Source organism: Gymnoscopelus microlampas (genome assembly GCF_963454915.1).
Source record: "Gymnoscopelus microlampas genome assembly, chromosome: 5".
NCBI lineage: Eukaryota > Metazoa > Chordata > Actinopteri > Myctophiformes > Myctophidae > Gymnoscopelus > Gymnoscopelus microlampas.
The window spans coordinates 43,868,826-43,885,049 of NC_139942.1; the positions used below are offsets into that span (position 1 = coordinate 43,868,826).

The 16,224-nt window shown below is 45.3% G+C and overlaps 3 protein-coding genes across 3 annotated transcripts; all 3 read right to left on the minus strand.

Moving 5' to 3' along the window:
• Positions 1–1,027: 1,027 nt before the first annotated feature.
• LOC311045814 (myeloid-associated differentiation marker homolog) lies at positions 1,028–2,491 on the minus strand. The gene has a single exon (XM_084057872.1). The coding sequence runs from the start codon at positions 2,337–2,339 to the stop codon at positions 1,434–1,436; it is 906 nt and encodes a 301-aa protein (XP_083913998.1). The 5' UTR covers positions 2,340–2,491; the 3' UTR covers positions 1,028–1,433.
• Positions 2,492–3,741: 1,250 nt separating this feature from the next.
• Positions 3,742–5,742, minus strand: LOC311045815 (myeloid-associated differentiation marker homolog). Its single transcript, XM_084057873.1, has one exon. It carries the CDS (start codon positions 5,581–5,583, stop codon positions 4,702–4,704), a length of 882 nt encoding a protein of 293 aa, XP_083913999.1. The 5' UTR covers positions 5,584–5,742; the 3' UTR covers positions 3,742–4,701.
• A 3,195-nt stretch (positions 5,743–8,937) lies between these two features.
• LOC311045261 (myeloid-associated differentiation marker homolog) lies at positions 8,938–15,614 on the minus strand. Its single transcript, XM_084057066.1, has 2 exons — positions 15,493–15,614; positions 8,938–11,156 (listed from the first exon to the last, which is right to left on the minus strand). Exon 2 carries the CDS (start codon positions 10,982–10,984, stop codon positions 10,106–10,108), a length of 879 nt encoding a protein of 292 aa, XP_083913192.1. The 5' UTR covers positions 10,985–11,156; positions 15,493–15,614; the 3' UTR covers positions 8,938–10,105.
• Between the last annotated feature and the right edge of the window lie 610 nt (positions 15,615–16,224).

A 16,224-nucleotide genomic window follows, 5' to 3' on the forward strand; every position in this document is an offset into this window, starting at 1 on the left:
ATTGATTGTTTTATGACTGCACGTTTTCTTCTTTGTGTCAAACAAGAAGCAACACTGCCTGACCTGTCTCGCCATGACCGAGATCACAGCTGAAAAAGGAGTCATGGCAGAACATTAACATTTGAAAACAAATAAATAAACAACATAGGTTCCAATATGTTGGCCTCATTTGGATCTTGGACTTCTTGACACAGATGTCACAGACTGACCGTCTGTGACATCTGTCTTCTACAATGTAAGACTTCAAAAAGTATAGAACATATGTGAAAAACAAATGAGTGGAGGTACTAAGTTTACGTTAGCGTACTGGCAGTGTGCACAAGAGATTTGGTGCTGGTTGAGATTAGCTTTGGAGAAACAAACACACACACACACACGCACTCGAACAGACAAACAGACCCTCTTATCGACAGAGCCCACGCTGTAGAAAGTACAACAAAGCAAGTAACAAAAAACTAAAGCAGTAACGTGCCATTTACTTTGGTGTCTCTCTGTACTTCTCTCTTTCTATTACACCGTTTCTCTCATATAACGCCTTATTTATACTTAGTTGCGTATGGGTGTCGCACAATGAAAATACTGAGCTTGTAGAGCTACTATTTTCGGTGCACGACATCCAAATGCAACGAAAGGTTGCTGCAGACTCCAAACAACGTCAAACTTTTTTCCGGTGTTGCCAGAGCTTGCCAAATCGAACAAAGGCCTTAGAGAAAACATTTTTTTTACTCCCTATACTTCTCAGCTCAGCCCACTCAATATTGTATGCAGTGCTGGAGCATTTCACCACTTGGATCTCCGCTGTTTATTTTCATGAACCTCTGTCTGACGCACTTCGACATCATTTGTCTCAGAGATTTAGACATTTCGGGTTAAAGACACAGTGGACAAAGTATGCGGTATCTCTCTCCATTAATTAATTGCCATGTGGTTGTGTTTGTAGTCGCTCAGAGAGGGGTTTGTACACTCCTCAGCCAACCTTTCTTCAAAATTAAAACAACATAAATCACGAGCACATTTGATTGTCGGAACACACACACACATGTTCAGCTGGGGAGGTGTTAGTTTGACAATCGGTGCAAATTGAGGTGCAAGAACTACTGAACAGAACATTGAGAAGGACCTGCCGAAGTTCTTATGATGTCATTTTGTTGACCTGCCCAAGCCGAACAAAGTTGATGTTCGGTTGGTTGGAGTATGCTGCATCCTTAAGTGTCACTCAGGCCTAACTCGTCCTCCTGCCTTCCTCCTTCAGGTGCTGACTAATCTCTCAAGGCACATTCTGCTAACAGCCCCACTGCCCTAAACATGTAGTGTTGTTGTTAGTAGGAATAAAGAAAGCGGACTAAGAAAGGGGAGGAGCCAAACCGAGTTTCTGTTTTTCTACACAAAAAAGGAGGTGGTGCCCCCAGAGGTAAAACATATGTACTTATTTTTTAACCGAATGGGTTCCTAGAATGGCTGCTAACAAACACCACACGGGCGGAGTAGATGAGGTCGGCCATGTAGAGGATGAAGTTGACGGTGGTGAGCACAGCTACGGCCATCCGTTTATCCCAGGTGCACAGTCCCAATGCGCTCCCACATCTGTCAGGCCTGTTCTTCTGGCCGCCGTTCCAAGGGTCAAAGTTGAATATGGGCCAGATGATGGTCGCCGAAAGGTACAGGACCATGGCCAGCACGGCGTAGACAGACAGGAAGCGGGTAAAGGGGAACGGGAGGCAGGCGGTGCACTCGCCGACACACAGCAGGACGACGAGAGCAGACATAATGAAACACATGCAGTAGACAGACAGGCAGTACTTCAGGGCCTCGTGGCTCTCGTAGACCGGGGGGTCGCTGATGAACACGAAGATGACGCAGGCCACAAAGGTCTGGAAGACCTTGAGCAGGCCGGGCGCCGTGGCCATGTAGCCGGCCAGCTCGCCGGGACGCGCCTTGCTTATGCTCACCTCGATCGCGTACGTGACGGTGACCAGGCAGGAGAAGACCATGGACACAATGCGGGAGTTGTACGTCGTGCCGTAGCCTACCGTGCCCTTGATAAAGTACAGGGGGAAGATTATGGCGGCGGACAGGCAGAGGAGGAAGGCGTAGCAAGCGAAGGTGATCGGGAAGTTCCTCCAGGAGACGGGCACTCTGGGCTGGAGGCCGAAAACTTCCACCAGCAGGATCAGCAGGGTTCCCGTGAAGCTGAACGACCAGCAGAAGATGCACCAGTCCCCTGTGCCGTGGAACAACTTGCCGCCGTACACGGCCATGGAGAAGGCCACGCAGGAGGAGACCAGTGCTGCCAGCCTCATCCATAGCAACGGGTTGGTAAGGCACCCACATGCAGCCATGATGGGAAATGTCACTGAACTGAAGTGAAGAGCTGAACTGCAGAAGCAGGGCGTCTATAATGCACTCAAAAAGTTCAGAGGGATTTGGTTTTGTATATATTTTTTATTTCCTGTCGTCTAGACACCTCAGATCCACTTTCTTCTGTGTCTTACCATCTTGTGCAGCCAGGAAACTGCTGCAACAACAAAAAAAAGATGAGATATTACTCATCAGCCTGTTCAGTAATCTTGTCATATGACAACAGTTCTAACCAGGAGTTTTACAGCGTAGCACAAGTACACATTTTAGGGATAAGATGCGTGATAGACTTCGTAAGAGTGTGTTGGTCAGTCAGGAGGTTGGCTTATAGCAACATCAATTGGTTGGCTTAGCAACAGACGAGACGTGGTCATTGGATGGGAACGGAGTTAAGAGGAGGTTCAAAAGTGTTATCATTGCATCCAGGCGACAGTGTGGAGAGAGAGAGAGAGAGAGAGAGAGAGAGAGAGAGAGAGAGAGAGAGAGAGAGAGAGAGAGAGAAAGAGAGAGAGAGAGAGAGAGAGAGAGAAGAGAGAGAGAGAGAGAGAGAGAGAGAGAGAGAGAGAGAGAGAGAGAAAGAGAGAGAGAGAGAAAGAGAGAGAGAGAGAGAGAGAGAGAGAGAGAGAGAGAGAGAGAGAGAGAGAGAGAGAGAAAGAGAGAGAGAGAGAGAGAGAGAGAGAGAGAGAGAGAGAGAAGAGAGAGAGAGAGAGAGAGAGAGAGAGAGAGAGAGAGAAAGAGAGAGAGAGAGAAAGAGAGAGGAAGAGAGATTGTGTGTTGGTGAGACATGTGCTCCAGGCTACTGGAAACTTCTGCTGTGGTGTTCTTTGTGTGTGGGCATTCACAAGTGCATGTGTTGTTGAGAAAGGAAATCACCTGAGCAGAGTAGAGATAACATGCACACTTGATGGTTCATCATTCTAATTGCCCTGCAAATGTAAAACACTGGCTAGTCCATTAACCAGACCTAAATGTGACAACACATCTCATGTGGATTTATTTATTTACACGTTAGATTACATTTTCCTATAACATTGGTGTGGCGTGTTCACGCAAAACATTGGAATATATATAAAAAGAAAGTTACAACATACTTTAACATGAACAAGAATGACAGAAGCAGCCTATCTTTCTTTGAGGATTTATATTACAGCAGTACAAAACCAATTAATGACCCAAGTTGACACATAATTGACACAATAATCTTTTTTAATAGTGCAAGATGTTAGATGCCTTGATATTCGGATAAACTGTGTTCAGGACAATACACCCATACAGCATTAAAGTAAGCATCAAACCATCACAATAAAATCCAGCTTGCATATAATCTTGAACCATATTATATATTCCTGTTGTTGACTGTCTGTAGCTGATCTGTTGCTCACGTCAAGAAAGCACACCAAGAAAGCTAATTAGGGGTTTAGTTTCACAAAACATGTTACATTAGGTCTGGAGCTTGTATTTTCCACCTGCCTTCCCTATTCAAGCACAAACACTGGGAAGGTAGACCTTTACTAATCCCATAGGAAATACAATTTCAGCTTCACCCAGCTGATGGCTGCTGTTACGGCCAGCGGAAATTGTTATCTTGCATTGTATGATTTTTTTGTATTTTCCATCGTATTATCCTGTGTTATTTCCTGTGTTCTGAGGTGGAGTGAGAGGTGGAGATTGGAGACTGTTGATTTCCAAGTGGCAGACACCTGCCTGTGTCTGCTGATCACTGGAGGCTCATGAGCCTCATGACTCCTATGCAGTGGCTTGGTTGGGGGCCACTGGCCAACTACTAGTATAAAGCTCACTCACAAACTTTGTTGATCAGAGGACTGTCAGCTTCGGCAGTGGAGAATTGCGCCCTCTGTCCTCTCACCCAAACCATACTTTCACTAATGTCCTGAAAGACTCTGGGAGAGGCTGTGTTCCATAACCAGCCTTTGGGAAAGCCTTCAAGACTGTTCTGCTGTGATCAACCCTTCAGACTTGATTCCTTAGTTGTAGTTATGTAGCCTTTGAATTTGTGTTTATGTTTGGTTGTGTTTAGATTAGGTTTATAGTTTAGGTTTGTTTCTTAGATTGGGTTCCTTTGTTTGTATTTTGCTAACATTTGTGTAAACTTCTATTTGCTATAATAAATATCATGTTCAGTTTTAAATTCTGTGTCCTTTAAATTCTGTCAAGGCCTTTATACCCCTAGAGTAAGGGTTGTAACAGCTGCTCAGAGGCGCACAGGTGTAGCTGTTAGGGGTTAATGTGTTTTGCTCAGGGACACTTTGACACATGTACTGTACTGGGCGGTCGTGGAGGCGAACCGGTGACCTTATGATAACCAGTGGGTCTCTCTGCCCACTAATCTACGGCCGCCCGTGAGCGTGTGGAGATGAGGTCGGCCAGGTAGAGCATGAAGTTGACTGCAGTGAGCACAGCCACAGCCACCCGTTTATCCCAGGTGCACAGTCCCACATCGCTCCCACAGTTCGCGGGCCTGCTTAACTCGCCGCCGTTCCAGGGGTCGAAGTTGAAGATGGGCCAGATGATGGTCGCAGAGAGGTACAGGACCATGGCCAGCCAGCCGTAGCCGGACACAAAGCGGTCGAACGAGAACGGGAGGCGGTCGGTGCACTTGCCGATGCTCAGCAGGATGATGACGGCCGACAGGATGAAGCAGATGCAGTAGACAGCCAGGCAGTACTGCAGAGTCTCGAAGCTCTCGTAGATTGGCGGGTCGCTGATGAACATGAAGATGATGCAGGCCAGGAAAGTCTCGAAGACCTTCAGCAGGCCGGGCGCCGTGGCCATGTAGCCGGCCTTCTCGCCTGGCCGTGCCTTGCTTATTCTCACCTCGATCATGTACATGATGGTGGTCAGGCAGGTGGAGATCGCGCACACGATGCGGCAAACAAAGGTCTCGCCCCAGTATGCCCCGGCTCCCCTGAGGAAGTACAGGGGGAAGATGATGGAGGCGGACAGGCAGAGGAGTAAAGCATAGCAAGCGAAGGTGATCGGGAAGTTCTTCCAGGAGACGGGTGCTCTAGTCTGGAGGCCAAACAGTTCCACCAGTAAGATCAGCAGAGTCCCTGAGAAGCTGAAGCCCCAGCAGAAGATGCACCAGTTCCCCGTGCTGTGGAACAGCCTGGCGCCATACACGGCCACGGAGATGGTCAAACAGGAGAAGACCACTGACAGCAGCCTCGTCCAGAACAGCGGGTTGGTATGGAGCACCACAGGCATGATGGGGAATGTTGTCTGACACTGAAGTGAAGAGCTGGACTGCAGAAGCAGGGCGTTTAGGATTCACTCACAAAGGTCAGAGATTTTGTTTTCTTTTGTTTTATTTTATTTCCTGTTTTCTATTGACACTTCAGATCCACTTTCTTCTCCAGTTTTACAATCTGCTGTGCAGGAAACTGCAACAAAAAAAGGATATGGATTTAATTACTCATCAGCCGGGTTCAGTATGCCTCATCATGACAACAGCTCTAACCAGGAGTTTTACAGTGTGACACAAGTGCCAGGCCGTCTTGTTTTAGTCTGCCGCAGAGTGATAAGATGAAGCGTGATGATAGACTTTGCAAGAGTTTCATTATTGGGTCAGTCAACTGGTTGGCTCAGCAACATCAACTGGTTGGCTTAGCAACAGACGTGGTCATTGGATGAGGACGGAGTTAAGGCGAGCAAACGACATTGGATGAGGACTGAGTTAAGACGAGCAATGGACATTGTCATTGGATGGGGATGGAGTTAAGACGAGCAATGGACATTGTCATTGGATGAGGACGGAGTTAAGACGAGGTGGGCGCAGATGTTTGATGATCGGTCAGTCCCTCCCGGCGATGGGATGTGTTGATAGAGAGAAAGAGAGAGAGAGAGAGAGAGAGAATTTTGTGTGTGTGTGTTGGTGAGAAACATGCTCCAGGCTATGGGATCATTCTGTTGTGGACTTCTCGACTTCTCTCTGGCACAGCAGAGAGAAGGGAATGCCAAACAGCTCCATTCTTCCAGAATGTCTTGGAAGAGTCGTCCTCGCCCAGTAGCTGTGTCCACAAGACTTAGCAACTGGCTGTTTTGAGTATATCCAGACATATGGGGCAGCAGAACTGCTCCAGAGTGTCTACGGTGTTGGCCATGTTGGCTGGCTGACAGGCTGTTCTTCTGAGACAGTCAGGGACGGATTAAGACTCAAGGAGGCCCCTGGGTCAATTATATTTTAGGGCCCTCCCCCCACCCCCTCACTACCAAGAACGAGCAGGCGATTTATAAAGCATGTGTAGTAGATCACCTGTAGATGTTTAATTGTACAGGATTTACAGTTTATAACCTAAGGTTTTAACATATTTATTTGTATGTAAAAAAATAGGAAAACTTTAAAATACTTGTCAGATCTGTTAAGACATAATTATAATATATCAATTTTGTCACTGCATATTTGCATATACAGTACGTGAAATTTGTCCTCTGCACGTACCTATCCTATATTAAGCTTGGGAGCAGTGAGCGCTATTATTACAGCGTTCAGGGAGCAGTTAAGTGTCTTGCTCAGGGACACTTTGACAAATGAACCACGGCCGGGACATGACCACAACAGGGACCTTCTGTTTCCCAGGCGGCCTCTTTACCCACTCAGCTACCCGAACATCTGACTAATTTCCTGTTAGTCAGATGGCTTGTACTCTAGGTTGAGGGGCCCACATATTTGAGCATCAACCTATATTTAAATATATATTCAACGTAAAAAAATAAAATTAATATATATGTTGTATATATATATGTGTGTGTGTGTGTGTGTGTGTGTGTGTGTGTGTGTGTGTGTGTGTGTGTGTGTGTGTGTGTGTGTGAGTGTGTGTGTGCGTGTGCGTGTGCGTGTGCGCGTGCGCGTGCGTGTGTGTGTGTGTGTGTGTATATACACTGTACAGTGTAGACTGTGACTGTTCATTCAGTCAGTGTCACACACACACACACACACACACACACACACACACACACACACACACACACACACACACACACACACACACACACACACACACACACACACACACACACACACACACACACACACACACACACACACACACACACACACACGTGTACACTATTGCTTGTGTTCATGGATATACTGTATGTAATTCTGTTTGTTGTGTGGGCACTCACACAAACATGTGTTTTTGGTGTGAGTGTAAATTACCTGAACAAAGGAGAGATAAAACACACTTAAAGGAGCTCTTCATCCATTATCTTCATGTAATTGGTCTTCACTATTTCTGTCTACTTAATCTGTGCCTCAGAGGAGGGTTATGGGCAGTTCAGAAACCTGCCGACCAATCATCAATGGGTATTTAACCCATCCCATCCGGGAACGCATCTCTGTCATTTTAGATTTCTTTGGCTATTCTAAAATAGCAGATATACAAACTCATAGAGCGGCACCGGGTGCCGCACTAGGAGCTTGTAGATCTGCTATTTTTTGGAAAATCTTGAACATTTGTGCAAATCTTTGAATAGATATATTTTTAAAGCAAACATTTGTAACTCAAATCTTTGCTTCTGGGGGTCCCTGGTACAAAACATTTTGAGATGGGGGGTCCGCAGCCAAATGCATATCTAAAAATGTTTAGATAGATAAACAGTATGTTGCTATATCAGTGGTGCTCCAACTTTTCCCTGTCAAGGACCCCCCATCTCAAAATATGTTGTTCCAGGGACCCCCAGAAGCACAGATCAGAGTTAAAATTGTTCGCTTTAAAACGTATATACTGTATATATTCAAAGATTTGCACACATTTTCCACAATTTTTCAAGAAATAGCAGATCTACAAGCTCATGAAAAGACCTAACCTGCCTATACCGATGACACCACTGGTAGGATGTTTTCTGAACTGTCCGTAGCCATCATGTGAGACACGGAGTGACTAGGCAGAAATAGTGCCATCTTTTATAATGAGCATTTGTGAGGACCAATTATATTATACAAAACAGGTTGAAAATGGGTGAAGTTGTCCTTAATGGTTTATTCATTCAAAATGCCCTGCGATTGTGATTGCGTAACCCAGGGTCAGCCCTATGTTCCTTCAGTTTAGCAATAGGGGTAGGGTGTGGTTACTTGCAGTGATGGAAAAAGTACTACATTTCTTTACTTAAGTAAAAGTATCAATACTGCAATGTCCAGATATACTCTGTTACAAGTAGAAATCCCATATTCAAAATGTACTTGAGTAAAAGTACAGTATAAAAGTATCAGCATCAAAATATACTTAAAGTACCAAATGCAGAAGTACTCATTGTGCAGAATGTCCCATTTCGCAAGTTTCCAAATGTATACAACATTGCAACATGCAACAATAACAACGTGTCGCTTTGCGACGGGTTCTGTGCGTGTAGATCGGCTATTTTCAAATAGACACGGAAATGGTACTTTAAGTACAGTACTTGAGTAAATTTACTTAGCTACTTTCCACCACTGGTTACTTGGGGTTACGGTTGTGAGGTTAGGGTTTTCATTAGGGTTTAGGTTGTAGGGAACATAGGGTTGAGGTTTATAGATAAGCTCCACGTAACAATGACTAGTACATTAACTAGACCAAACAGTGACTGCACATCTTTTCCATGTGGATTTATTTAACAACAGATTACATTTTCCTATAATACTGGTGTGGCATGTTTTCGCAAAACAGTGGAATATATAAAAAGAACATACAACATAACACAAATGACAAGAAAGAGAGAAGCAGCCTATTCTGTCTCTTTCTACCAGGAATTCTATTACAGCAGTAGAAAACCAATGAGCCAAATTTACATTCAATTTACAATAATATTTTTTAACGGTGCAAGTTTCGGATTCTTTGATATTGGGATGAACCGTGTTCAGGACAATACACACATACAGCACTAACATTATGTAAGCATCAAACAATTCCAATAAAATCTATCTCGCCTATATTCTTGCACCTTAAAATATATATTCTTAGTACAGACTGTAGCTTGTAGATACTGTATACATAAAAGATCATAATATCAGCAATAAAGCTAGCTTAACATTCCTCATCACATCAAGTAGGCTAAACCATTTTTGTAATACTACTTCAAGTCTTGAGAACATCAGGCAGGTATAAAACATATGCTTCAATTAATAATACAATGGATGAATTGTACAAGTGGATCAATAGGAACAAAAAACAATGAGAAGAAAACCCACTGAAAGAGTTTTTGGTTTGTTTGTGAATTTGTTTTTCAGCTGAAGAATATCTCCCATCAACCCCATTATTTCAGAAATATGTTTTTATTTTAATGACTTGCATTACATTAGAAAAGACCGTGGAGTTGAAACTGACATTATTTGATTGTCTTACGACCGTGCCCTACGTTTTCTCATTTGGTGTCAAATAAACAGCAACTCTGCCTGACAGTCTCTCCATAACTGAGATCACAACTGAAAACCAAGTGAAGGCAGAACAATGACATTTGCAAAAAAATAAAAATACAACAAAACAAGTAACAAAAAACAAAACAAAAAAACAGTAAGGCGCTGTTTACTTTGGTGTATCTCTAATACCTCTCTTATCTAAAAAAGAAATGCCTGATTTATACATGGTCCTAACCCGTGTGGTGCACCTAAAATAGCATATCTACAAGCACACAAATGTGTCTGGGAATGCGACGCATTGTGAGCTTGTAGATCTACTATTTTCCGTGAGCGACACCCGCGCGCAGTTAAGTATAACTCAAGCTTAGGCAGAATCCAACTACCTTCACCCCTTCAAGCGCTGACGAACACCAGACGGGCGGAGTAGATGAGGTCGGCCAGGTAGAGGAGGAAGTTGACGCCGGTGAGCACTGCCACGGCCAACCGTTTATCCCAGGGGCACAGTCCCATAAAGGTTCCACACCAGCTCGGCCTGTGCTTCTGGCCGTTGTGCTTCGGGTCGAAGTTGAAGATGGGCCAGATGATGGTCGCCGAGATGTACAGGAGCACGGCGAGCATGGCGTAGGCGGACAGGAAGCGGGCGAAGGGGAACGGGAGGCAGCCGGTGCACTCGCCGATACACAGCAGGATGATGACGGCCGACAGGATGAAGCAGATGCAGTAGACGGCCATGCAGTACTTCAGGGCATTGTGGCTCTCGTAGGCCACGGGGTCGCTGATGAACACGAAGATGACGCAGGCCACGAAGGTCTCACAGACCTTGAGCAGGCCGGGCACCGTGGCCATGTAGCCGGCCAGCTCGCCGGGACGCGCCTTACTTATGCTCACCTCCATTATGTACATGATGGTGGCCAGGCAGGAGAACACCGTGGCCACGATGTGGAGCTCGTAGGTATCGCTGTGGCTCGACTCGCCCTTGATGTACAGGGGGAAGATGATGGAGGCGGACAGGCAGAAGAGGAAGGCGTAGCAAGCGAAGGTGATCGGAAAGTTCTTCCAGGAGACAGGCGCTCTACCCTGGAGGCCAAACAGTTCCACCAGCAGGATCAGCAGAGTCCCCGCGAAGCTGAAGGCCCAGCAGAAGATGCACCAGTCCCATGTGCCGTGACCCGGGTTGCCGCTGTGCACGGCCATGGAGAAGGCCACGCAGGAGAAGATCAGTGCTAGCACCCGTGTCCAGAACAGCGGGTTGGTATGGACCACCACAGGCATTATGGGAAATGTTGTAGGACACTGAGCTGAAGTGAAGAAGCTGGACTGCAGAAGCAGGGCGTTTTAGGATTCACTCACAAAGGTTAGAGGTTAGAGGTTAGAGTTTATTTTCTGGTCTACACACTTCAGATCCACTTTCTTCTGAGTCTTACCATCTGCTGTGTCCGGGAAACTGCAAAAAGAAAGAGAGAGAGAGAGAGAGAGGGATAGAGAGAGAAAAAAGAAAAAGATAAGGAGAAAATTAGTCATCAGCCTGTTCAGTATGCCTCAGTACATGTATGTCTTCTGTAGTAACCAGGGTTTCTTTTAGGAAACTTTGACTGATCATGGATGTTGTGTGGAAGCTATTGCTTATTACAGATTCTGAAGATCTAAGTGTATTTGATTTTGCGTACAACAGGTGGCCTTCTGAGGCCTATAAGGAATACCTGTTGTGGCCACATGAGGGCTCCAGCTTTCACCTCTGGTCAAAATGTTCTGTACAGGCCTACATGACATTTGATGAAACACACAATGCTGCCATTGTCTTCCTCCTGAACTACTTAAAAAACCAAAACAAAGGGAACAATGCAGCTGTTTCCCCTACCAAAACCTTAAATAAAGTCCGAGAGTCGTACATGGATACATTTGGTAACAACTTGTCAAATCAAGTCACATGCATCTTACTCCACTACTTCCTTCCCTCTACAATTCCTATCAATGTCATGGAGACATTAGAGGCAAAAAGCAGCACTCCGACGCAGGCAGCACACAGGCCGTGTCACGCTGACATTCCTCCTTACACACAATCCCCCTTTTAGACGGGCGTGGCGCCGAGACCTCGAAGCGACCCCAAAGAGTGTCTGTCATCAACCTCGGATCGGAGGCCTCCCTCGGTCCCTGATATCATCCTCCACTCACAGTCCCTTCATCCAGGGAGAGATCTCTACAGGGAGCTGCCTGACTCTGAACAGCGAACCCCCCCCCCCCCCCGCCCCAACACCCAAGGTTCCCCCACCCTCCCTCATTCCTCCTGACTCACACCCCCATGCTCGGCTCCACTCAACTGGCGTAGTCCGGTCCAGAGTTTACATAGTAATAAACAAGGAGCGAATGCCTGTTTACATTAGTGTCATTCATCGCCACGGCAACCGCCATCGGAGGGATGATGATGACAACACAAATGGGGGAGAAGAGCCTAGCCGTGGCCCAGGGAGGTGACAGTGAGAGAGAGAGAGAGAGAGAGAGAGAGAGAGAGAGAGAGAGAGAGAGAGAGAGAGAGAGAGAGAGAGAGAGAGAGAGAGAGAGAGAGAGAGAGAGAGAGAGAGAGAGAGAGAGAGAGAGAGAGAGAGAGAGAGAGAGAGAGAGAGAGAGAGAGAGAGAGAGAGGAGGGTTGAATTAAAATGAGAAGAAAGTAGAGAGACTTTTACACAAAGAAAAACTTGTTAAAAGTATAAAGTTGAGTACCGAGAAGTGACAACCATGTACCATACTAGAACCGCTACCATATTTTTATGCTTGTTGAATGAATACAGTAGGACCACAATGGAAACAAGTCCCTAGGACTTTTTTTGTGTTATCTTTTTAGCTCAAATGTCAGACTGTAATCGTGCTGTTTATATTTCTGTCTAATAAAGTATTCAATCAATCAATCAAACCTCCACATCCGATACTATTGATACCGTATAGTAGTATTAGTATACCGAATAGGTACCGGATTGTAGTGCTGTGTAACTTGTGTGATGATTCCGGCTGATCTAGAATCAGCACCAAGTAAGGCAGCACTGGCAGCAGACTCTCAGAATGAAACAAAGTGTCCCCCTGTAGTACAACATTGTTTTAAAAAAATGCTGTTAATGTCATTGACAGTTTTTTTTGGATGGAAAAGTATCAGTTCTTTCACCGTTTAGGCACCTTTTTAAAAATAACAGTTTAGCAGTGGTTTAGTACAACATTGTTCCAATTGGCCTTGGCAAGAACAGGAACAAACCGAAAAAGAAATCTATGTCATTTCTATATTGAGAAGTATTGGTTCTGGCACTGTTTTAAAAATACCGGTTTAGCACTGGTATCGGTTAAAACCCAATAGATGCCCATCCTATAGTTAAAAGTGACTTAGTAGTAGTAAAAGCGAAGAGCGCCTAAAGGATGAAGGAGGGAGAGATGAGGAAAGGTGGGTGGGTCTAAAAGACGAGGGAGGGATTCGGGGGAAGCCCTGTACCCAAGCAGGACACATAGTTTAAACAATGATGGAGTGGAATAGCAGAGGAGTGAGTCACCCAAACCCCCTGTTTCACCACCCCTCCTCCCCTCACTCCCTCTACTCCCTCTACTCCCTATGTCCTCCCTTCTTTCTCCCGCCTTCTCTCTCGATCTTTCTCCCTTTTTCTTGTAAGATTTTCCAAATTGCTGATGTATTCCAGATGTGCAGCAGTCTGGCTGCTGTTGAACAACTGGTAACTTTGTCATATTTGCCAAGTCCTTTCCTCTCCCCGTCTCTCCTTTCCCCCGGTCTCGTTTAGCGTCGGTGACTCCCTCGCTTTTCCATCTTCCCCTCTCCTCCCCCTCCCCTCTCACCATCACTCTCTCGCTCCCTCTTCTCTCGTACCATAGTGCTCCCTCCCTCTGCACTTTAAGGAAAGGTACCAATTATGTTTCATCTAAACCACTCAAAATAAACGTACGTTGAGGGGCCGTAATGGAAAAATCAATCCCTGCTCCCGCCATTACTTGCTGTGCTTATGGAATCAACCCGGGAAAATGGCAGAGGCAAAAAAGGGGAGAGAGAAAAATCAGATTCTCTGTACGGAAATTGGCCTTTTGTGGCAGCACAACATGGAAAACACCATGGTATCATACAACCGGGGAGGGGGCGACTTCCTTTCTAGGACAGGGGGTCTTAAAATAGGTGTGCAAACAGGATATTTCACAACCACTCTTTTTTTCGCACAGTCACTTTTCATGCATGCTTGCAGGTGCACACACTCACACACACAGGAACGCCCTCGAAGAGACATGCACTAATATTCATGTTTAGTTATAGGGGTCCTTGAAATGAAAAGGTTTGAGAAATACTGGCTTACACACACACAGGCACACGCACGCACACACACACGCACGCACACGAACGCACGCACGCACGCACGCACGCACGCACACACACACACACACACACACACACACACACACACACACACACACACACACACACACACACACACACACACAAGCCATGTGACTTGTGTGTGTCAGGAAAGAGTGCTTGTCTCAGGGTAGGTAGGAGGTCATTATGCGTCGGCTGTTTGGTTGTCATGACACAACCTCAGCAACAGCAACTTCATTTCACCCATAATCCACTTAGGGCTCCGTGGGCCGGGCACACAAGACAGGCTCTGTTGACAAACCATCTGAGATTCACAACCCACATCCATATAGGAGGGGAGAGAGAGAGGGAGAGAGACATGGAGAGAGTGACAGGCGCAGGCTTTGTGCGTGTGTGTGTGTGTGTGTGTGTCTGAGATGGAGTGAGAGCTCAGAGAAATACATTCAGATTTTACATTGAGAGTGAGACAGAATGATAGAAAGAGAAACGGAGCGAGGGAGTAACAGGGAGAAACAGACAGGCCGTGTGAGAGAGAGAGACAGAGAGAGAGAGACGGCCGTGTTAGAGAGGGTGGGGGAGCAGGCCAGGGGGGGAGAGAGAGATGAAGGTAGGGTGTGAGACAGACAGACTAGCGGAGTAGCAGCATATCAACAGTCACAAGATGTATTTAATGGGGCTGCCTGTGATCTCATTAACAGAGGACATACAGTATCTCTCTGCTGATTGATTGATTGAATACTTTATTAGACAGAAATGCAAACAGCACGAGTCATACACTGTCACTTGGTCTAAAAGGATGGTGAATCAGTCAATCATTCATGCTGAATTCCAGAGAGATAATAATCAAAGAAGCGTCAAGCCGTTGATTACATCACAACTCTCAGTCAGTGTGACAGATGTGCAGTGCACCGTTACTCCAGCGGTTCATTCATTTTAAAGCATGGGGTGGTGGGTGTGCCGCGGGCCGCACCCTGATCACACACACGCACACACACACACACACACACACACACACACACACACACACACACACACACACACACACACCACTACCAAAAAAAAATACCCCAAGAAAAACACAGTGAAAAGCCATCGAGACTACTTTGTATTAAAGTGATCATCACATCACAGTGTTGCATTCATTCGGCTACATTGTGTTGCACTTGTTGCACGCCCTTTCCCGAACTTTTCAAACTCGATCGTTATAGTCTATAAATTAGACACATCATTCATTTCCATAAAACCCGTGAAATAAAACTCTCACCGCAAAACAAACATCATTGTGATTCAGAGCGTCCCAAGGCACGATGCAGGTAAGATGCAACAAGTTGCTGTTAAACAACTTTTCATACACGAACAAACCTTCAAAACAGTATATTTTCATCTTGCGATGGGTTAACTGATTAAAGTAAACCGTAATAATTACCTTTACCACTTCCTTGGTGCTGCTATTCTCTGTGGTCCGACTCCGCTCCCACTCCCGGTCAGGTCAGTAGAATGGTAGAACTACACTAACACAGCAGGGATTTACCTCCCCTCTCTCTCCTGTCTTACTACACTCAGAGGAACCCCGCCCAGTCAAACCAAATTAGGTCTCCAATGTCTGCACCGTTATTCCTCACGTCCTCCTTCACCTCGCGTCATGCTGTTATCCCTCCTTCCTCCTCCCTTAACTCACACCACTTTCTGTGTTTGCTCTACTTTTTAGAAAAGAAAAAGAAAGTTTTATTCATTGACTAATTGATTGATTGATTGACTGATCGATCGATGAAACAATGTACAGTATGTATGTATGTATGTATGTATGTATGTATGTATGTATGTATGTATGTATGTATGTATGTATGTATGTATGTATGTATGTATGTATGTATGTATGTATGTATGTATGTATGTATGTATGTATGTATGTATGTATGTATGTATGTATGCATGCATGCATGCATGCATGCATGCATGCATGCATGCATGCATGCATGCATGTATGTATGTATGTATGTATGTATGTATGTATGTATGTATGTATGTATGTATGTATGCATGCATGTAATGTATGTATGTATGTATGTATGTATGTATGTATGTATGTATGTATGTATGTATGTATGTATGTATGTATGTATGTATGTATGTATGTATGCATGCATGCACGCACACA